We start from the raw sequence: 22515 nt of genomic DNA on the forward strand, positions 1-22515 counted from the left end.
GAGCTGATGGGAAACGTAGTCTTTGGCCGTAAACTGCGGGCAGCTTTACTCGCAGAAAGGGATGCGTGTGTGTGAAGCACGTAAGAAGCGGAGAGGCGAAGCTGTCATCTCCTTCTCCCTTCAGTCAAAGCCAGGACTTCCGGTATTTTGTGCGACGCTTTCCTCAGACACAAAGGCACGTGAGGTTCTTTTTAAATGCCCCCCCCATTTTGCTTTGTTAGATAGCTACATGTAAAGCCTTTCTTCAATTAAGCTATAGTTGTGCACGAAATATTACTAACAACTACTTTTTTATAATCGGCATCAGCATATTATGTGCATATATAATATAATAAGGTAATAATTACAGTATCACTACTAATAATTAGTAATAATTATATTACTACTGCATGTTAGAATATCTGAAGCACTTCACGTGCATTTTCTAAGCAACCCTGTGAACACAAAAGTTTCGGGACGCTATATCGGCCCACAAGAAAGATTCTATAATCCATAGTAGCACAATACCTTAATCAGGCCAACCAACTTGGAACAAAGTAGCGTACAAGCTTTCAAGTTCCTCTCCATAAGTTCAACAGGGTAAATAGTAAAACGAACCTGGGAGGTTGGCCAAGGTGAAATCACAGGGTTTTGTCCTTAAATGGGACATGAGAATATATAAGTGGAAAGAAAAAGTAAATGCAAGTCGCTTCTATGCAATTATGCTGACCCATAATCACAAAATGGGAGCTTTTCTGCTCCTTTCAGACAAACTGTCTGTTTAAAATCTGGCAGAAATCCTAGAAATTGCCAACATGAATCTTATACCAGTCCCATCTCTACGTGTTCCAGGATTTACAGCCTTCCTACAAGCTCACTTATCGTCATTTATTATTTATAAAAAGTACCCCATATGTATAGCATATAAAAATAGAAACACAAGTCTCTGCCTGCAAGAGGTTCCTTCCCCTTTTCTTTTTGCTTGCTTCATTTATTTTTCAGTTTTGCTGTTGCCACACTGGGGAACAAAGGTTGACTTCTTGTTACTTGCAAGCCAACACTCATGGTTTGCTTTTCTCTAAACAAAGAAAAGCAATGCATCTTAAAATGGAAGCTGCATTATATACCCTTAAATCCCCTTTTAAAAAACCCTGCTTTATACAAAAAGTACTCCCAGCTATAGAGTAAGATAGATGTCTTTGCCAGAACAACCACATACAAATCAGAAGCCACCATCGTGTCCCAATTGGAAAGCCCCAAGACTACAAATAATCACCCTTCTCTTTAATGTCCATGATAGAAATGTGTGAATCCATCTATTCTCACAGCTATCAACTTAACATATATACAGGATGTCAGAATTCAAAGCACTCAGCATAATTATCTCAGCAATCTTTATGACAACTCTGTAGGTTAGTACTGTATGTTATCTCCACCTTGCAGACAGCAGGCAAAGTGTGATTGCACAGCTGTTTGACTAAGGGCTATGTAGGAAACTCTTGGCAAGAGTGAAATCTGAATTGGGTACTTTGCAGGACAGAGCTACGACAGTACACCGTATCTGCAAGATCCACCCTGTCACCATGCTGTAAACAAACATCTTGTTGACTACAGACCAAGACAACATTTTATTGGCACAGTGTGTGGCAAGTTTTCAAACTATACCTTATTTAGGTGCAGCTGTTTAAGTTGTACATTACTTGAACGAGTCTCATCCAGGTAATGGTGTTGCATCCAGGCACCCACAACCTGAGCATGTAACCTATTTTTGTATTCTAAACACATTTGCCTAAAGATTATGCAGTTCAAAAACTTGCTTGCCATATTTCTTTTTGCATGAGGCCAACATGACTATTTAATATCAGATCAAACTTGCCATGCTGCCTGTGGTTAAAGAGTAAGAACACTCTCTGAAAGAGAGATAGATAGAGAAAAATTAACAAACAAGGCATGCAGGGGGCTGGCACAATCTGGGAACTAAAGCTATACTGTCATACAATTGCTTTTTGTTGTTCTCAAAATACTTCTGCTTTCCAAAGTGGATGTATGCCAAAACACAATTTACTCCTGTTTGAAGATATGTCCCTAAGGATAGATATCCCTCTAAGGAAACAGCAACAGAAAAGTGCAAATAAAATACATATTTATTGAATTCAACAACTCTGAATCAGAGCAAAGGAATCAAGTATTGTCTAAGAAGACCTGCCCTAGAACAGCCAGTTTGGAGTTAAAAGGTTGGCTAGGGCAGCTCAGGAGTGGGATTTTCCTTTTCTCTTTCTGTTTAGTGTTCATTTGCTCTTTGCGGCCTTCTGAAGAAGTATCTGCAGAGTCTTTGTGCGTCTCTGCTTCTTTTCCAGCAGAAGTTCTTGTCAAAGTGAACTTCTTGCTTCTTTTCAGAGAATAGAACTCTCTCACTAGATCTTCTACCTCCCACTGCTCTTCCTTTTGTTTCCTGCAACAGTGCAGTGCAGCAGGGTCTATAGGATGAGCTTCAGTATTGAAGATGTATCCACCAGCACCAAGAACACATTCTCCATAGGGTGTCAGTACGACGTCAAAGGATGACCCATTGTTATGGATGAAGTTGTCAGGATCAAACAGTAGATACAAATATTTCACTGTTTCAGCCAGGAAGAAGGACTCCATGCGGTTATCTAGTTTGTGATCTCGCAGGTCTTTGATCTTTAAAAGAAATGGAGGGGAAAGTGGTTACACTGAATATGCTGAAACAATTGTTTCAGCAACATTCTGGAGAAATATACAGTGGCATGAATCAGGAGTTCAAGTCTACTGTTGAAATAAGCAGAACTTAGAATCAGTACCATATTTGTGCCACAGAATAAAACACACACACACACACCAACCAAGACGACACATTCTGTTAGGTTAACTTTTGTTAGTGAGAAAAGGATGCTTGAGAGGGACACTCTAGCCCATTACTAAAAAGGAAGGGGCAGGGGAAGAGAGTTCAGGAGAAATACTTAACTGTTGCAAAGCCACACTCAACCTTGCTAATTTTTTCTATTGACTCTATAACATCTCTGCCCAGTTCCAAAAGGGTGGGATCTTGGGTAGCACGATATAGGTACATTGCACTCTCTATCAGTTCTGCAAAAATACAAAAAAGAAAAAGCTTGGGTGGAAATCAAGGTTGCACTATTGCAAATATTCTGTATGCACAAGATTATCAGCTTTCCAGATGGAATCATCTCCCCTCCCCCGTGCTGTACTTGGGGGGTTCTCTTCAACCCCCGAGCCAATTTCAGGAGGCACATGAAGGAGAGAGGGGAAGCCCCACTGCACAGGGTTTCAACTGATGAGGTGAATCCCACCCCTTAAGTTACATCATTGCATACACATGCATTTATTCATTACACAGCAAACACCTGCACAGTTTCCCAAAGATTCAGAACACACAATAGTTCAAAGCAGAGGTCATCTATTATTGAATGAGGGACAAAATAATCAGTTTTCCTTAAAACTCCCCCCATCATGCCATGTAGTTTGGAACTCATTTTATTCTGTATTAAGAGGTAGCTTGCTGTTCAAAGCTGCTGCCTTAGGCAACACCAGAGAACAATATGCATTTGGAACCCTATTTTTAACAGAAAGAGGTTCAGGAGCCACTTAGACTGAAATGTTAATGATCTATAGATCCAAGCAACTTGGAGATCATCCAAAAGGAAGCCACAAGGTACAAGCTAAAGTCTTAAACAATCTAGTTTAACAATCTAGCCCTTAACAATTTGGGTCCAGGGTACCTGCCTAATCCTTTGTATCTCTTCTTAATTACTGAGGTCTTTGGGGGAGTTACTGTTAGTGGTCCCCCGTGGCTTGAATACATGGCTTATATTCACCAGGAGCCGTTGTGTTTAGAGCCAGTGTGGTGTAGTGGTTAAGAGCGGTAGTCATGTAATCTGGGTAACTGGGTTCGCGTCTCTGCTCCTCCACATGCAGCTGCTGGGTGACCTTGGGCCAGTCACACTTCTTTGAAGACTCTCAGCCCAACTCACCTCACAGAGTGTTTGTTGTGGGGGAGGAAGGGAAAGGAGATTGTTAGCCGCTTTGAGACTCCTGAAGGGGAGTGAAAAGCGGGATATCAAATCCGAACTCTTCTTCTTCTTCTTCTATTGTGGGCCCAATTTTATGGCACTTGCTTCCAGATGACATAATGGAATCATAGAATTGGAAGGGGTCCTGAGAGTCATCTCCAACCACCTGCGAGGCAGGAATCTTAACACACAGTCTCCTCATCTGCTTTGAAACCATGCTTAGTTTTGCAAAAGCGCTAGCAGTTTTATTGCTGCACCCGTAGGAGGAATGTCACGAAGACTCCCTCCTTGCTGAACTTCCAGCGCCTACTGAAGACATTTATTTATTGTTGTTCCAGCAGGCATTTTAATTGGATTTTGATTTTATGGTTCTAACCAATATTTACTTTCAGTATTTCATCCTTGTAAACTGCTTGGAGATTGCTGTAGTTAAGCAGTATATAAATTATTTTATTTAAACATACACCTGCAGTATTTATATGCCTTGTAAACAACAAATGAAAGATGTCACATACAAAATACTTATTTCTCATTTACCAGGTCTAAGTGGATACCCTTCACGCTTTTCCACTGTATAACCCTGGGGAATATTGTAGAACTCAGGCAACCCACCAAACTGCTTCCAAACAGTGTAATAATTGAGGAATGTTCGCATTGCACTATCTATGTCTCCAATGAGGCTCTGGGTGGAAGAACAAAACCAGAAAAAACCCAGTGAGGTAACAGAAAGAATAGAGCATAGCAGACATAATCAAACCAAGCACAGTGTACAACTAGAACCCTCAAATAGTACTTAATCTGCTTTAAAAAAAGGAAAGGGGGGGGGGGAGAACCGTAATAGCACAATCAACTATGTACTGAAATGGTGTCTGTAAGATGACTTGGGATATAAAATAACCATAGGACGGACACCTCAGTGGCAACCAGGTGGTTTTTTTTAAGTCTGGAAAGAAATCTACTAGAAATAACATGTTCAAGTTTAATAGGGCTACTCTGTTTTAGGAAATCGTTCATTTTCATTCCTGGATACTAAAACAGCCCTTGTCAGATTCTCAGCGGAATTTCAGTTTACACGGGATCAGAGAGACAACGAAAAGTGGATTATTGCTAACTGTTTTCTTGGCAAGAAAAAGCCACAGCTGGTTTTCTCAGTGCAGATATTAGTCCTCATCTGCTTTAACACTTCTGATTTAAGTACAGGATTATCCAACACAGGCAAAAAGACTGGATTCATGTTATACTGCATTGGAAGCCTACTCTGATGCAGGTTCTCAGTTTTAATAATAATAATAATAATATTTTTTTATTTATACCCCGCCCTCCCCAGCCAAGGCCGGGCTCAGAGCGGCTTACAAGCAATAATAAAAACAAGATGAGTGATTACAACTTAAAAACAAAAATAAAATACAACATTAAAATAATGGAACATTAAAATATTAAAATGAAGCCTCATTGCAGGAGAAGGAAAAGAAAAAAGAAAAAGGGGGGGCGGAGGGAATCAAATTGGCTCCAATCCAAAGGCCAGGCGGAACAACTCTGTCTTACAGGCCCTGTGGAAAGAAATCAGATCCTGCAGGGCCCTGGTCTCATGAGGCAGAGTGTTCCACCAAGTTGGGGCCAGTGCTGAAAAGGCCCTGGCTCTTGTAACACAGCCGCTGCCACTCCGCCAGGCCTTGCTCGCGAGGCAGCCTAAGCGCGACCAGACGTAGAAATGGAATTACAAAGAACACAAGCAATTAAAAGAGGGGTGGAACCTGTGGCCACCAAGTATTGCTTGACCACAGCTTCCAACAACATATGAAGAGCCACAAGTTCTTTAGCGATCCCTGAGTTAAAACACTGCTGTCCTTCATCAGCCCTTACCTGCAAGCCAGGCCAGTAGGCTTCAAGGGACTGAAAAACAGGCATTGAGACTGTTCCTTTATACATCTGAACCCAGAGGTACCAATCATCAAATTTTGTGTAGTTGCTTATAGCTTTGTTGTAGTCTATAGAAAGACAAGTCAAAATGAACGATAAACATTGGAAGAAGAATTTCAGAGCTCCTGAAAATGAACTGGCTTTCATATATTCTATTTGCATATATTTCAAAGAACACATTTATGATCAGAATTTCCTTTTATGCTTAACAATGTTAAAGGGATGACAATACGCAAATATTTTAAAAAGGAACTTTGCTTGCAACACATGAGCTTATACAGAGCAGTTACTGTTAAAAGGGGGGAAAGAGAAAAAAATGGCACATGAGTTATCATTAAAACAGGGGCAAGGAGCCTCCGGGGCCATGGCCTGGACATGCGTCCTAATTTGGCCTGGCACCTGTTCCAATTTGGCTGCAAGACAGTTTCCCCAAACCATGTGCACCTTCCCCAAACCTGACAGAGGCAGACAGAGACAGGGCTGCCGATGCATAATCAGAAGCTTTAAAGTGTGATTCTCCCGATTGTGCTCATCACCCCTCAACAAGACCATCACATGTCACTGCCTTAGACTGAGTCAGATCCTTTGCCCATCTAGCTCAGTTTTGTCCACACTGACTATAAGCAGCCCTCTAGGGCTGCAGAGAAGAGAGATTCCCAAACCCTGGGACCTCTTGCATGCAAAGCAGATGTTATATCCCTGAGCTACAGCCCTTCTCTAATGTGATGAAGGAAGGAAGACAATGAGCATTGTCCACCATGGCTGGCAATGCCTCTCCGAGATGGCAGGTGGAGGTATTTCCTGACCCTACCTGGTGATGCCAGGGATGGAACCAGGGACCTTTGGCATGCAAAGAAGATGCCCTGCCACTGAGCTATGGCCCTTTCTGAACTCACCTAGAAACATTGACATCAGCTCCTCATCCTGTAGTAGGATGGCTCCTTTAACAAGATACTCAAAATAGGAATCTACTCCGGCTCCAATGCCAGCATCCTGGGCTACCCATTTGGCAGTTACCACATCAACATGATTACCCACCTGAAGAAAGAAAAAAAGCCTCATTTATTAAAAGCTATAGATTGGGATTAGCATAGGTTTACATTTCTATACATTTCAGCAAACAATAGATCCTTGGTTTGTTATCTGTACAAGTTTCCAAAAAGCACAAGGATGTAACAAAAAATCTTAATTTCTGCAGCCCTTCTAACATGTATTTAGTACCAACAATGTGTGCTACTGTACAAATTCTTTGTTATAAAAACCTATGGGTGGTAGTAAACTAATTTTTACTCAGAATAGGCCCATTGAAATTAATGGACATAAGGTAGCCATGTTCGTTAACTTAAATGAGTCTACTCTGATTAGGAGAACTAACACAGGACCAGGCATCTTTAACATGTGACATTAATGATTCATTAACACAGCCTTTTAAACCAGAATGTTTATCATGGCATCAACTGTTTTGATCTTTATTTAAAATCCCAGTTGCATTTTGGTTTCAAGTTCTTGGATTTGCCCAAGAACATACTATATGCCTAGAACGTAACTGAATACACTGGATTTCCCCCAGAGTGAATTTCATTTCCACATTAAATCCTGTGACAGACACTTTGTGGATCATACCAGTTTTCAGTGAAAACAAGGACCAATGGCTAATGGGTGGTGGATGGCAGTGGGAGGGTCTGAAGGCACATGAGGCCACCACCTTGCTGAACTTAAGCAGGTCTGAGTCTGGTCAGTGTCTGGATGGGTCATGTATACTCTCTTGAGTTCCATGACAGAAGAGATTCATTTAAGATGATGATGACGATGTGAAATGACCAATGAGGAAATTCCTGAACTGATTTGTATACGTGAGAAAATGTAAGAGCAAATCTTTTTTAAAAAAGATTTGTAAGAATGTGGAGGTAGGAAGTGACTGGGAGCAAGCAATGCAGGTTTCTACAAGTATTGTAGCTTCAACAAGTCATCTTCTAATATGATCGTCCATTGTATTCATGCAAAAAAGCTCAAGGTAACTGGACCACAATTTATTGAAAAATAGCGATGCTCATCCTTGATGTAGACAAACAACAGAGGTTTGGGAGTAGAATTCAGCTTATACCAGCCTGTGTATGTTTATGGTACATGGTGGACCTGGTACTGTTATATTCTTGCAATCAATTTGTTTCAGTGGCAGCGTTTTAAAAGAATTCAACCATACTTTCAATAGAAATCAAACTATGTAGCTGGAAAGTGTGACATGAGGTTTTTCCACTCACCAAGCCAATGTCAGAACGATTTTTCCAGAGGGTCTTAAGAGCCTTTCTGGCAACATCCTCAAATATTGGGTCACCTGTAAGATGACTTAACGTAGCAAATTCCACTATAAATGTACCAATTCCAGCAGTACAAGTAATTGGTGTCTCTCCAGGGTTTACTCCATGTAGTAAGTTCACTGTCCCATATGGCATTCCAGTTGGCGTCTGAAAGGCTTCAAAACAAAACTAGCATAACTGGGGGCCCAGTGTAGGTAATACAGTTCAAATTGTGGATTCTCCTCCCAAGGTTGGTTCCATAAATACTCCTGCCAAATCTCCTATCAGGTGTGTTTCAAGTTTTAACAGCAAGTCATGTGACAGCCCAGCACAATCTAAACAGTGGGCAAACAAGTCAGGACAACTACTGGGAAGACTGCCTAATTCAATGCATTCAATTCAATGCACGTAGGTTTGTCTGCCTCGTCACCTATAGCGCACAGCTCAATTTGAACAGCAGGTCCAGTAAGCAAGGTATTTACCTGTAAGGAATTGTTACCAGCTCCTGGTGAGCAACCCTGATACACTGTCTAATCAAGCTCAACGGGCTTGGCAACTAATAGATTTTCTACGTTTATGACAATAATTTAAAGATTTTCCAAAACATACAAACACAAGAACACAGCTGTATACTGAAGAACTACTTTGCTCAAAGAGGTTTCTGTTGTATAGATTGGGATTTATATTCCACTTTAACAGTAACTCATTCACAGGTGAACAAATGCGAATCCTAGTAACCACAAGTTAAAATGATCATCACTATTAGCTCAAGTGTGCAATGAATGCTTAGTGACAAATACATGTCATATACAGCACTGTAAGTGCCTTTCTACTTCCTCAAAGTAAACATTGCATTAGCTGCATTATTTCTCATCTTAGATATTTATCAGAGCCATCACATTATCCACTAGGTAAAGGTAAAGGGACCCCGACTGTTAGGTCCAGTAGTGGATGACTCTGGGGTCGTGGCACTCATCTCTCTTTACTGGCCGAGGGAGCCAGCGTACAGCTTCCGGGTCATGTGGCCAGCATGACTAAGCCGCTTCTGGTGAACCAGAGCAGTGCATGGAAACGCTGTTTGCCTTGCTGCCGGAGCGGTACCTATTTATCTACTTGCATTTTGACGTGCTTTCGAACTGCTAGGTTGGCAGAAGCAGGGACCGAGCAACAGGAGCTCACCCCGTTATGGGGATTTGAACCGCCAACCTTCTGATCAGCAAGCCTTAATCTCTGTGGTTTAGACACAGCGCCACCCGCGTCCCACATTATCCACTTAGCCATAATACTATTTTTGCTGCTGTGGTATACTCATTGATAAAAAAAGCAGACACTTGAGTCCATTTTCATTACTTCAGATTTTAGCAACATTTGGCCCAGTATACATTAGGGCAGCCTTTCCCAACCGTGGGTCCCCAGATGTTGTTGGACTACAACTCCCATCATTCCTAGCTAGCAGGTCCAGTGGTCAAGGATGATGGGAACTGGGGTCCAGCAACATCTGGGGACCCAAGGTTGGAAAAGGTTACATTAGGAGCATAAATATTTATTTTCAACACACTTGAGATATCCAACTACATCTCTTCTGCTCCTAGCAATTTGCAAGAATTTGTCCCCCTGCAGTTCCTGGTACCCATTACTTATAATCTAGTTTAGCCTATAAGGGAGCAACACAGAAAGGGAGGAAATGAATTCTCAGAGTCTGCAACAGTGCTCACCTGGCAAAAGTTTTCGAGCTGCATCCTCTGCCATCCTCAAGAGGGGCCCAGAGCAGGGCCATCCTGCTTCCACTTCAACACCGGCCTTCTTTGACAATAAGTGAGCAGACAGGAGGCCGCCAACCACTGAAAAGGGGAATGCACAGCTTATTTAAAAAGCAAAGCAGTGCTGTCTCAATGGCAAAGGGTGAGTATGTTATTTTTCATTTGATTTGTATCTTGCTCTTCCTCCCAAAGGAGCCCACAGCAGCAGACATAGCAATGATAAAACAAAACAAAAATCTAAAAACAGTTAAGAACATTATCTCAGCTAGTGATCTCACAGTCTCTTTCAGCCATCAAATGCCTCAGTAAACAGGAATGTTTTTGAAGGCCACCAAGAACGGACAACTGAGGCCAGGCTACTCTGACCTTGGAACAGATGCAGCTGGTGAATCAGCCTATGCTAGGTATAAGCACTCCTAGCCACAGAAGCAATATGAGACTCCAGTGACAATCCAGTTGGGATCCGGGAATACTCCCAGACTACAAGCCTTTTCCTTAAGAGGGGAGTGCAACTCCTTCCAGAACTTGTTGTACACCAAATTCCTGGGCATGGGAACTACCCATCCACAGTACTTCTGTCTTATCTGGAAACAGTCTCAATTTATTGGCCCCCATCTAGTCTACTGCTGCCTCCAAACACCTGTCCAACACCTTCAGGGACTCCGATTTCTATGGAATGGAAGAAGAGAGCTGAGTACCGTGCTCCAAATCCCCAGATAACAGCTCCCAACAATTTCCACATATATTTTAAATAGCTTAGGAGACAGAATGAACCCTTGTGGGACCCAACAGCCCAAAAGCTAAGCAGTAATCTCCTAGTAATATTTTATGCTAGTGATCCTGGAGGCAGCACTGGAACCACTATAATACAGTACTTCTAACTCCAACCTCCCTGAGTCGCTCCAGAAGAACACCATGGTCAATGGTGTCAAGAGCCATTGAGAGATCAAGGAGAACCAGCAGAGTTGCATTCCTCCATCACTTTCCCAGTGGAGACTGTCAATCAGGGCGACAAGAGTGTTTCAGAGCCAAACCAGACTGGAATGGATCTAGAAAATCCACTTCCTCCAGGCATATCTACAGCCGACTAGCCACCATCCTTTTGATAACCATGCCCAGCCCCTTTATCTGCAATCATAGTAAATTTAAAAGGAGGAGCAAACAGACTAATTGGACAATCAATTCCTGGCTTAAGAAGTCAGTATATGCAGGAGCTACTTGTGGGTGGCACTGAGTTCCTTTGAACAAGCCACGATTCAGCTTTTAACCAGAGATTTGTTTTATGTGCAAAGTCATAAGCTATGCTATGTGGGTTCCAAACCAGCCAGGAACTGGAAATCAAATTTAAACCATGGCCTCACATCCAGTCTTGTCTGACAGCCCATTAACCACAGTTTCCCGGTTCACACATAATGAGAAACTAGGGCCAAAAGCTGAATCTTGGCCTGTTATGCAGCTCACATGAAGGAGTTGCATGCGAGCACGCATGACACTTTCACATCCTGGCTTCTTAACCCAGGATTTGATTGTGCAAATTGGCCAATGTGAAGTGTGCAGAACTGATTTCCTTTTCAGTGGCTATAGAGGAGCCAGCCATTTGGTTAAACTTCTCAGGAGACACACATGAATTGTTCTTATCCCAGCAACATCTTTTCCCTTGATCATTGCAAGGATATACTGTGTAGGTCATGAAATGTTCAACTTAGCTCCTTATTAATGAATACAGAAAAGCATCAGAGCAAAAACTTGCACTAGAATCATCACAAAAATGTTAACAGCAGCCCGGCTGAATAAGACGAAAAGCCCATGTAGCTCAGGTCTCTATTTCTAACAGTTGCCAGCTGACTGCTTCCAGGACCGTTACAGGCAGGGGATAGAAAGCCATAGTTCTCTGTCTGATTTCTCTCTTTAATACAGAGGTGGGGAAGTGGGGACCCTCTAGAAGCTGCAACTCTCATCAGCCCCAGAGAGCAAGGCCAAAGGTCAGGAATAATGAGAACTGGCTTTCAACAATATCTGGTTAATCCACCCTTGTTCTAATCTGGTATTGTATTACCTCTGAACAGGGTATTTCTATAACTTTTATTTCCCTCTCCATTTTCCATTCTTCCAACCCCCAGTGCTTTTAATATAATGCTTGCCAATTTAGGATTACACTTTATACCTCTTATGGACTCTGCTCCGTGAAAAATTAAGCTATAATAAATTGTCAATCCTTAAAAGGCTGCTACAGCTGACTCTTTGTTGTTTTTGCTACAACTGGCTACACATGGCTACCCTTCCGAATCCTGTTACTATATTACACACCCATCTTTCCTCTGTGCTGCAACTCTAGACTAATTTGTTATGCAAAATACTTCCAAGACAGGGACCTTTTTGAGTTCCACTCACCTCTGATGTTGGTTTCAAAGACAGAAGCATTTACATCAATATCAAAATTCACACCCTCCTGCAATACGCTGACAACTCTCTGGAATTCAGAGACGTTCCCCAAAATCTGGGAATAAATAAATGTAATTGAAAGCATACAATTCATGAGACTGCAAACATCTAAATTTGGCAGGCAGGATAGAAATCAGTAGGAAAGATATATTACAGAATATTACACTGGGGCAATCTAGCTTTGCCCTTGAAGCGTATTCAGGTTGTTATAATGAAGAAAATGTGCTAGAACTTGGAATGTTGGCATTGCATCAACAACAGAAGTTGGCCTTGTGAACAGGCCAGGTCCCATCCTCAGCATCTCCGGATAGGTCTGGGAGACACTCCCTGTCTGAAACCCCGGAGAGCTGCTGCCAATCTGTGTAGACAATACTGAGGTAAATGGACCAGTGAGTCTGACTCGGTATAAAGCAGATTTCTATGTTCCTATGGACCAAGTCTGGAATTAGCTGGCATCTACCTGTCTTGGGAGACAATGGACAATTTTACTTCTACATTTGGGCTGTATCCTGCACTGCACACATGGAGTTCCAGTCTCACACTATCCTCTTCTCTCCCTGTGCACCCCTAAATCTGTTCTGAAAGGTCCCTCAACCCTCTGGAGAAGATTTGGGGAAGCTGCAGGCAAGAAAGGGGAGCATGGTCCATTCCTCATGGAAACATATGTTGTGTAAGTGAAACAATAGTGTTGGATATAACCCTTTGTTTTCAAATTTGTGAATCCATTTTGTGCTTGGAATCCATTTTGTGCTTGGTCTTAGTGATGCGGTCATTTTACTTGTTTGTAAAGAAGTTGAAAGTCGGGAGAAACTGCAAGTATGAGGGACGGAATTTTTTTCTACCAATATGCAATATGCCTGAGAATAAGCAGGACCTGATAAAAATAAGAAAGATTATGTTACTGACAAATGGTACTTACTAGCAGAGTGTCCAGCGCATCAATCAGTGTGAGAGAAAAACTGAAAAAGAAAGGAAGGCAATGCTGGTGAGGCAAATGTGGCATCAACCACAAAATACATAGAAAGATGCACATGTTGGCATTTAACCAATGGGCTTCTTCTCTGAAAAACCAGAGCTGGAGCAGCTGCAAGAGATGGTTGTCCAAGTCTCTGTTGGAAAAGATCTAGTGAGGGAGAGCCCAGCTCCACTGTAGGTAATTAGTTCCATGGCTAAACTGCTCCTACCATTAAGAGGTTTCTCCCACTGTTCTACTGAAATCCATCCTCCTGTAACTTGAGCCCATTACATCAGGTTCTGCAGAGAACGTGGCCTCTTCTGTGCAACAGCACTTCAGGTATCGGAACAGTTTCATCATGTGCACCTCAGTCTTTCCTCACTAGGCTAAACAAACCCATTCCAAAGGCAGTGAAAAGGTTAATTAAATCTATGCTGTTCCAGGACAACTAGCATATGCTGCTTTTGCAGTCAACAATTGAAGTTATAAAACGGACATCTGGTTTTTTTTATTGTTTAACCTGTTTCTTGGGTCTAGATTCTCTGGGATATCTGAATAAGAATCAGACAAATTTAGCATGACATGTCCTCTAACATGGCCTTCCCCAACATGGGGTCCTCCAGAAGACTGCAATTCCCATCAGCTTCACTCAGCGTGGCAAGTGGGGGGACGACAACACCTGCTCTAGTAAACAGGGACATACCCTAAGAAGGTGTTATTTCAAAATTCCACAAGCAACCAGAGAAAGAACATTCAGTCTTCCCAGTACCTTCCCCAAGTGTCCTGCCCATCACATGTCAGAGGGCGCAGTTCATCATACGGGAAGGCGTTTTCCAGGTAATTATCATAAGCATGATAAAACATGGACTTGACTCGCTCTCTAAAGGGAGGAAAAAAAGACGTTTCAGACTTACAGTGTTACAGAAAAGTGGACAACACCACAGAACAACAACAGCAAAAAATGTGACCTCTACAAAGGTGAGCATAGCACTGCCAAAATTTTGAAAGGAGTGGATCACACGGGCCCTCAGTGGGTCACCTCAGCAATTCTCTTCCTTCCAACTTTCTTGTTGCCTGCTTGATATACACAGAATGCAGTGGAAAGCAGGAGAAGCAAGGGAAGACAAAAGGGCCTCTGTTCATGTCTTCACACCAAACCAATGTCTTCAAGATTCCCTTATAAATAATTTCCAAAAATCTACTGCACTTTTCCTACTTTCTCAAAGGAAGCACTTCAGGTTTGCAGGATCTACGGCACTTCTGGGGGGTTTTTTTGCCTCAAGTTTCTTCACAGCTGCTTTTAACCATGACCACAAAGACCTGCATATGTTAAGAGCAGCATGCCCACATATATGACTATGATATCTTGTTTACTTTTCCATGAAGCCACATCCCTAAGATATTTAAACAAACACATGAATAAAATGACTGTCGTTTCTTAGTTTTCTACAAGGGTAGAACTTGCCATCTAAAGTCTAATCCTCATCCCTACTTTTTATTTCTGTTCCATCCTCACTATTAGACAACAAGCACTTTTTTAAAAAAGCAAACTGATAAATACAGCTGCGTATTAGAGGATTTCCGCCCTCTCCCACCCTCGGTTTTCCACCTGAGAGCAGGGCTGCCACCATCCTTTTTTCTCCCGTTGTCCTTGCGGGAGACTTGATGGCAAGTGAAATTCAACGTGGCCAGCCAGAGAGGCACGCCATGGACAAAGGGGAGGCTTCACCTGTTGAAAATCCGCCTGGCATGACAGAGCCTTTAGAAAAGGGAAGGCAAAGGAGCCCAGCTGGTGATGAGGGAGCAGCGAGCTGCTCTCCCTCCATCAGTCATCCTGGTCCGGGCTCACCTGTAGCGGGCGACGTCGACCTCCTTCCCGGCGGCCGGAGGGGGCTGCCCCAGCGAGTGCAGCACCCACAGCCAGAGCCAGCCCAGCCGGTGCAGGGGCGGCGCCGACAGCAGCATCTAGCAGCCGCGCGCAGCGAGGGCAACCCGGGCGCCCTTGCCTCCCTCTCCCCGCTTCCGCGGCCATCAAGCAGCCTCCCTTCCGGGACACGCCCACTCCTGTAGCCCCGCCCACCCCGTCTTCTCCGAGCGCCTATCAGAACCGCCTGCCCCTCCCGCCCCTGCGGTAGGGATGACGCGAGATGAAAGGGTTGGTGAGCTTGGAGGGCGCCTGCGCAGAGGGGTGTAGGGACGTGTTCTAAACGGCGTGGCCGGTAGAGGCCGCTGCGGTGCGCCGGTTCTGGCTATTGGTTGGTGCTCTTCCTATCGCAGAAAGAAGGGATGGAGGGAGAAAGGGGAGAGGAGAAAATAAGGCTGGCTTTCTGAATAGCCCTGTGTTGAATCATTGGAGCATAGAATTATAGGCAGAAGAGACCCCCCCCCTCCAAAAGAGTCATCTAGTCCAATGCAGGAATCTCAGCTAAAGCATCCATTGACAGCTGGCCATCCAACCTCTGCTTCAAAACCTCCTCTCGTGGGAGTCCCCATCCACTGTCGAACAGCTCTGACTGTCCCAAAGTTCTTCCTGATGTTTAGTGTGAATCTCCTTTCTTACAACTTGAAGCCATTGGTTTGGTGCTACCCTCCTGAGCAGAAGCGTGCTCCATCTTCCATGTGACAGCCGTCTAGATAATTGAAGATGGCTATCAGATATCCTATCAGATATGATCACTGCAGAAGGTGACAGCAGCCGCGAAATTAAAAGACCCCTGCTTCTTGGGAGAAACGCAATGACAAACCTAGACAGCACCTTAAAAAGCAGAGACATCACCTTGCCGACAAAGGTCCATACAGCTAAAGCTATGGTTTTCCCAGTAGTGATGTATGGAAGTGAGAGCTGGACCATAAAGATTGATGCTTTTGAATTATGGTGCTGGAGGAGACTCTTGAGAGTCCCATGGACTGCAAAAAGATCAAACCTATCCATTCTTAAGGAAATCAGCCCTGAGTGCTCACTGGAAGGACAGATCCTGAAGCTGAGACTCCAATACTTTGGCCACCTCATGAGAAGAGAAGACTCCCTGGATGTTGGGAAAGATGGAGGGCACAAGGAGAAGGGGACGACAGAGGACGAGATGGTTGGACGGTGTTCTCGAAGCTACCAGCATGAGTTTGACCAAACTGCGGGAGGCAGTGGAAGACAGGAGTGCCTGGCATGCTCTGGTCCATGGGGTCACGAAGAGTCGGACATGACTAAACGACTAAACAACAACAACATCAGATATCTTCTGCCACTTCTTTTCCAGGCTAAACATGCCCTCTCTAAATATTATGAATAACAGTAATTATTTTCACTATGTATTTCAATTGTGTTTTATTAGCTATTTTCTTTATGTGCGTTTGTTTGTTCATGGTGTTTTACAAAGTATAACAGGACAGGTCTCTTCCCCGAAAGCCTTACAATTTTTTGAATCAAGTCGGAGCAGCAGAGAGAGTAGGTCATGCTGCCCTCTTGTGCCTCAAAATAAGAAGCACAAGTCTCTGCCCATTATTTTCTCCCCTCCACCTCTTGACTAGTTGGCTTCCTGTCTCGGCCCCAAGCAGACTACACATATGTGTGTGTGTGTGTGTGTGTGTGTGCATGCTCCCCAACTGCCTGCTTCTCAGGCTTGTGATTTGTGTTTTGAATAGATTTTGTCTGTGTGTATGAATGTCGGCATTTGCTTTTTAAAGCATTTTAAATTGGTTTCAAAGAAAGAAAAGGAAAGCTCAGTAAAATTTCCTTCAAAGTGCAGGATTAAAAAGTACAGTATTCATAAAAAATAAAACAATTAAGGAAAAGTGTAAATGGGAACTATAAACATGTGAGCATTACATAAAATCCAATAATTTATAAAGAAAAACATAAACAGGACCATAAATTCCATAAATTATCCAAACAGGCACCACTGCTCTGCACTCATCATAGGTTTCAGCTTTCCTGTTTGCCTTTCCATCAATGCCACTACTATCATAGATCATGAAGAAGACATGGGAAAAACATGCTGTAGTGGTGCCAGTGGCGTAGCGTGGGTTGTCAGCACCCGGGGCAAGGCAAGTAATTTGTGCCCCCTAACCCGTGGATTTGCGCCCCCTAACCCTAACCCCCAGATGTTGCGCCCGGTGCGGCCGGCCCCCCCTGCACCTCCCACGCTACGCCACTGAGTGGTGCTGTCGCCTTATTTTGGCCAAGCTGGCCATGATTGTTGGACAAAAACAGCTTGGCAATGATTCCACTGAGGCATCTTCCAGTGCATCTAGACAGGCTAGCTCAGTGTACTCTTTTGCATCCCAGTTTGGTCTGGATGAACATCTTTGCCTGAAAGCTGAACAGGAAGGCTTCCTAAAGGCCTCCCACCTGAGGTGGTCAGTCTTCCTGGACAGTGCAAACAAACAAACAAACAAACCTTGTCTCTGTGAGGTGGATCCCCTTATCAGGTGGTCTCAGGGTGCAGCACTGCTTTCCATTCTACCTTAAGGAGCAGATATGGGATTGTTACGTGTCACATGTCTGTTTACATTCCAGCACAGCTTGCTGGGAACTTCCGTTGTGTGTATAGCTTTTGCTTTTCTCTGTCTCTCTGAGGAGAAGAAAGGGAGACAACATGTTTTCTTAGTCCTGGTTTATGCTTAATAAATCTTTAGCTGTTAGTATGTTTCCACAAGCCTCACACCTGTTCTGTTTGCGCTGTATGTTGTGCTAATATAGCGTGCTCAGGCTTTTGAAGTCTGAGTCGCTGATTTACGTCGCACCAGAGATTGGGGGATCGTCACGGCTGGAAGGGCATGATCCAGCCGGGGGCTAGCCAGCTGGCATCTCGACCCCCAAAGGATGCCAACACTATTCCTATAAAACATATTACTTGCCTTATTTATTTATTTATTTATTTATTTAAAAAAAACATAATTCAGCCAGCCACGGCTACAGCTCCTTGCTGCAGCATTCAAAGTGTGTGGTGACTTGTTAATGTCCCATTGCTTTAATAGGATTTGTATGGGGGAATTGTGCAGAAAAAACTTGCCTGTCCTCAGTTTTTACCTGCAGCTCTTGCGCTCACTTGTACTGCTGTACAAAGGCTTAAACATCAGGGGCCAGAATATCTAAAAGATTGGTTCACACCTTAAATACCCAATTGATCACTGTGCTCTGCAGAAGAGGCCTCCTGCAGATACTATCTTATCAAGACTCCCATTCTGCACAATACAGAGCTTGGGCCTTTAGCGTTGTGGCACCTACCCTTTGGAATTCCTTCCCCTTACATTTAGGCATAATCTCTGTTCTCTTTTCAGACCTAATGAATACATTTCTCTTCAACAAGCCTTATAAGTGGACATCTTTTCCCCAGCCTGTGTCTGTACCCAAATCACTTTTAACTGTTTTTATACGGAGAAATCTTTTAAAGTGGTTTTTTATGGTTTGCTTTATGTTTGCAGCTGAATTATTTGTTTTATAATTGTATATTGAATTATTGTAACCTGCATTGGGACCCAGTGGCGTAGCGTGGGTTGTCAGCACCCGGGGCAAGGCAAGTAATTTGTGCCCCCTAACCCGTGGATTTGCGCCCCTAACCCGTGGATTTGCGCCCCCTAACCCGTGGATTTGCGCCCCCTAACCCTAACCCCCAGATGCTGCGCCCGGTGCGGCCGGCCCCCCCCCTGCACCCCCCACGCTACGCCACTGTTGGGACCTTATGGTAAAGGGCAGGTAAGGAATCAAGTAAACAAATCACCTCATAAATACAATGCATACAGTTTTTTAAGGGGATTTCCTGTATACATTTGGGTAGCCTGTGTAATTTATAACAACTAACCAACTTGCCATTTTGTTTTCTATTTTGATGCTTCAATCCACAATACTATTGTGGTGTATTGTAGTGTGGTGTAGTGGTTAAGAGCGGTAGTCTCGTAATCTGGGGAACCGGGTTCGCGTCTCCACTCCTCCACATGCAGCTGCTGGGGCCAGTCACACTTCTTTGAAGTCTCTCAGCCCCACTCACCTCACAGAGTGTTTGTTGTGGGGGAGGAAGGGAAAGGAGAATGTTAGCCGCTTTGAGACTCAAAGGGAGTGAAAGGCGGGATATCAAATCCAAACTACTACTCCTCCTCCTCCTCTTCTTCTTCTTCTTCTTCTTCTTCTTCTATTTAAATATTGTCTGCCATTTTGTGTACAGAAATACTTTATGTTTCGTTTTGGCACTTTGGCCTTTGTTCTAGTCCCCCAAATAAGCAGGGCTGCATTAGTATTTCCAGTGCTTTTTTTCCTAAAAAAAAATATGTTTAGGGGAACTCTCATTTTTCTACTCATATTGAAATACTGCCCCCCAATGAGGCCACACTTAAAATGTTTAGAGTACCCTTGCGTACCCCCAGAAAAAGCATTGGATATTTCTAATGTAATTCTGTCAAACACTATAATCTCTGGCATGCACTGGCCTCCAGAGTAGATTCCCAAAGTGACGCTTCCATGAAGCATGTAATATACAGGCTTGTGTGAGTATAGATGGGCACATAGGCAGATCTAGTAACAACTGACTGCCAATGTTTTGCTTCATGGTACCTTCAGCACTACAAACTATGAATTCTACATTTTAATGATGCTGATCTACTTAATTTACTGCACTGATTATAATTTAAAATTGTTATAATACTTTTTATGGATTTCAAGGAGAGGGAGAAATAATGTTTTAGAGACAATTTAACATAGATTATTATTTGCAAATATCGTAAATGATAGAAAGGCCAGAAACTGATGGCTGGCTAGATAGTCAGAAATGCTTAATGTTAATGTAATGCAAGCCAGGTTAAAAAACTCAATTTACCCCTGTGGAGCTTCTTGCAACTGGCATCAGAATTAAACCATGTCACTGCACCTATGAGTGTAAATTAGTCCAGGATAAAAACTGCCACTCATTGCCTGGACCCCCGCCATGATGTTTATTCCTAGCATCATATTGGAATTGGGCCACAGATAAGATTAATTTATTATCAAAATGTATTGCCACCCTTCAAATATGTATAATCAGGACCAAGATATATTCACAAATTGTTCCTCAGTCCTTGCTGTCTCTGTCATCACCCCCTCCTTCTGTTGTCTCTCCATCTCTCCAATGGATTGTAGGCTCCTAGGAACAGGGGGTTATTATTTTACCCCCTGTCGCTGTGTAAAGCACCAGATGTATTGATGATGCTATACAACTAAATCATAACAGTAAGAATAACATATTTCAAGCACTGGGAAAAAATTGATGTTGGAGAAAGGAAGGTGATAGCGCTGCCATCTTCTGTAGCCCCATTTGCTGTGTGTCATGCAATATACTTTCCAAATACTGGCTCAGTCTAGTGTTCCCTTTCTGGTAGGCAACCTGACATTTTGCCGTTCTTTCATGTACCCACTCTGTTGTTTAGACGGGAGACATTTAGCCTGCAGCAGCCTTCAAGCCAGGATCTGGTTTCCTGACGGGATGTTTGCCCACTAGGTGACACTGTAGGTTTGTAGACAACGCCGGTAGTGCACTGTATTCATGCCAGCTGTCTCTGCAACAAAAAAGCCACCAAATAATTTGGACATATTGTTCATTTGGTGCAGTTGTAATTTAGGTTTCTAGGACCATTTATCATAAAGCTGTCTGCTTGCTTATTCCATGGCTCAAGGCTGCTTGAGTATATCTCACTGCATTCCTGGGAGAATCAGAGTATTGAAGCTGATTTCTCTAAAAGCTGTCACAGTACATTATTGGAGCACATTTTATTAAAGTTCATTTTCAAGACTTAAATTTAACAGTGTTCTAGACCATTGTCATTTGCCATACACTGGAACAGTAATTTCTCTATCAAAGTCAGTTATTGAATTCTAAAAGTTGACTAAAGTATTTTTGAAACACATGAGGTATGTGACTAGAAAGCCAAATAGCAAGACCAGATACCTTTGAAAGCAAAGGACTCTCATTTCTTTCAAGCCGGGAATATATTGAGCAGGAGATGCAGAACAGAAGCAGATGCTTAAAAGAGGAAATATACACAAACATTTTATCAAGCCATGAATGGATTAGATATGGTATGTTACATATTTTAAGCTGCAATCTTATACTTACCTGGTAGTAAATCCCACTGAACTCAAACAGGGTTATTTCTGAATAGTCATGTACAGAACTGCATGAGAGAGAAAAATGTCTCTGGTAATATGGAAAATAAGTTTGGTATCAAGAATATCTCAGCACCAATCTGGGATTGTCAGTGGCCATATTCTAATTCAGACTGGAGGATATGTACTAGAACCCAGGTTTGGGCTGGACCCTGAAGTTTATATTGATTTATCAAATGTACATTCTCTCCTTCTCTCAACAGAGTCCAGGTTGAAAATATCTCTGCAATAAAAATACAATTAAAAATAAAATAATAACATATTTTAAACATTACAAAACTGTGAAAAACATCTAAATGCAATGAAACACAACAAAACATATAACCACATGTGTCTGAATAGGCTTGCCCAAGCAGAGAGCTTTTTTAGCAGATGTCTAAAAGAATACAATGTTGGAGCCTGCCTAATGTCAACAGGAAAACAGAAAGTACTGCTCTGTTGACTAAGGAAGGTTCAGGAGGCCAAGACCCTAGTATTTTTGCCAGGAATAGATAACTTGTAGCACTCCAAATGTTTATGGACTGCAACTCCCATCATTCCTGACCACTAGCCATGCTGACTGTGATTGGTCTGGTACTGGGTTGAATTTCTACATAATCTTGTTTTCATAAACAAACCACTTCCTGGTTGGGTGTAAGCTGTTGGTGGCAGTTCCCCTGTAGGGGTGAGGACTTCTTAAGATGACCTCCCCCCTGTACCTGAATGCTTTGAGGGACTTTATGGCTGTTAAGGTTGGCACTCTTGCTGATGCCCTGGCCTCAATATGGAATGGTGAGATGGCTGTCAATATGATCACTCCCCAGAACCCTTTCTGGCACTCTGGAGTCCAAAAGGCATTACTGGGGTTTACTGGGGAGCTCTGGATGATGAAACAAGCGGGACAATGGCTCAAAGGCATAAGTCTCATAGCAAAGAGGAGCAAGCACATGTGAGAGCGCAAAATCATGCCTATGGTGGTGATGGTAGCTACAACCCATAGATTACA

The 22515-nt window shown here is 43.0% G+C and overlaps 1 protein-coding gene and 1 long non-coding RNA gene across 2 annotated transcripts in view; both read right to left on the reverse strand.

The window, feature by feature from the left end:
- The window catches only part of LOC309534385, a 415746-nt gene that overhangs the window by 26829 nt on the left and 366402 nt on the right, over positions 1-22515 (reverse strand). The gene's annotated exons all lie outside the window — the stretch shown is intronic.
- On the reverse strand, positions 2106-15464 carry LOC309534108 (ER degradation-enhancing alpha-mannosidase-like protein 2). The gene is made up of 11 exons (XM_082226100.1): positions 15255-15464; positions 14175-14285; positions 13370-13409; positions 12400-12505; positions 9964-10089; positions 8213-8424; positions 6848-6989; positions 5895-6019; positions 4569-4713; positions 2966-3087; positions 2106-2661 (listed from the first exon to the last, which is right to left on the reverse strand). The coding sequence occupies exons 1-11, from the start codon at positions 15368-15370 to the stop codon at positions 2161-2163; spliced, it is 1746 nt and encodes a 581-aa protein (XP_082082226.1). The 5' UTR covers positions 15371-15464; the 3' UTR covers positions 2106-2160.

The sequence above is a fragment of the Podarcis vaucheri genome (genome assembly GCF_965113315.1).
Source record: "Podarcis vaucheri genome assembly, chromosome: 6".
NCBI classification, from domain to species: domain Eukaryota; kingdom Metazoa; phylum Chordata; class Lepidosauria; order Squamata; family Lacertidae; genus Podarcis; species Podarcis vaucheri.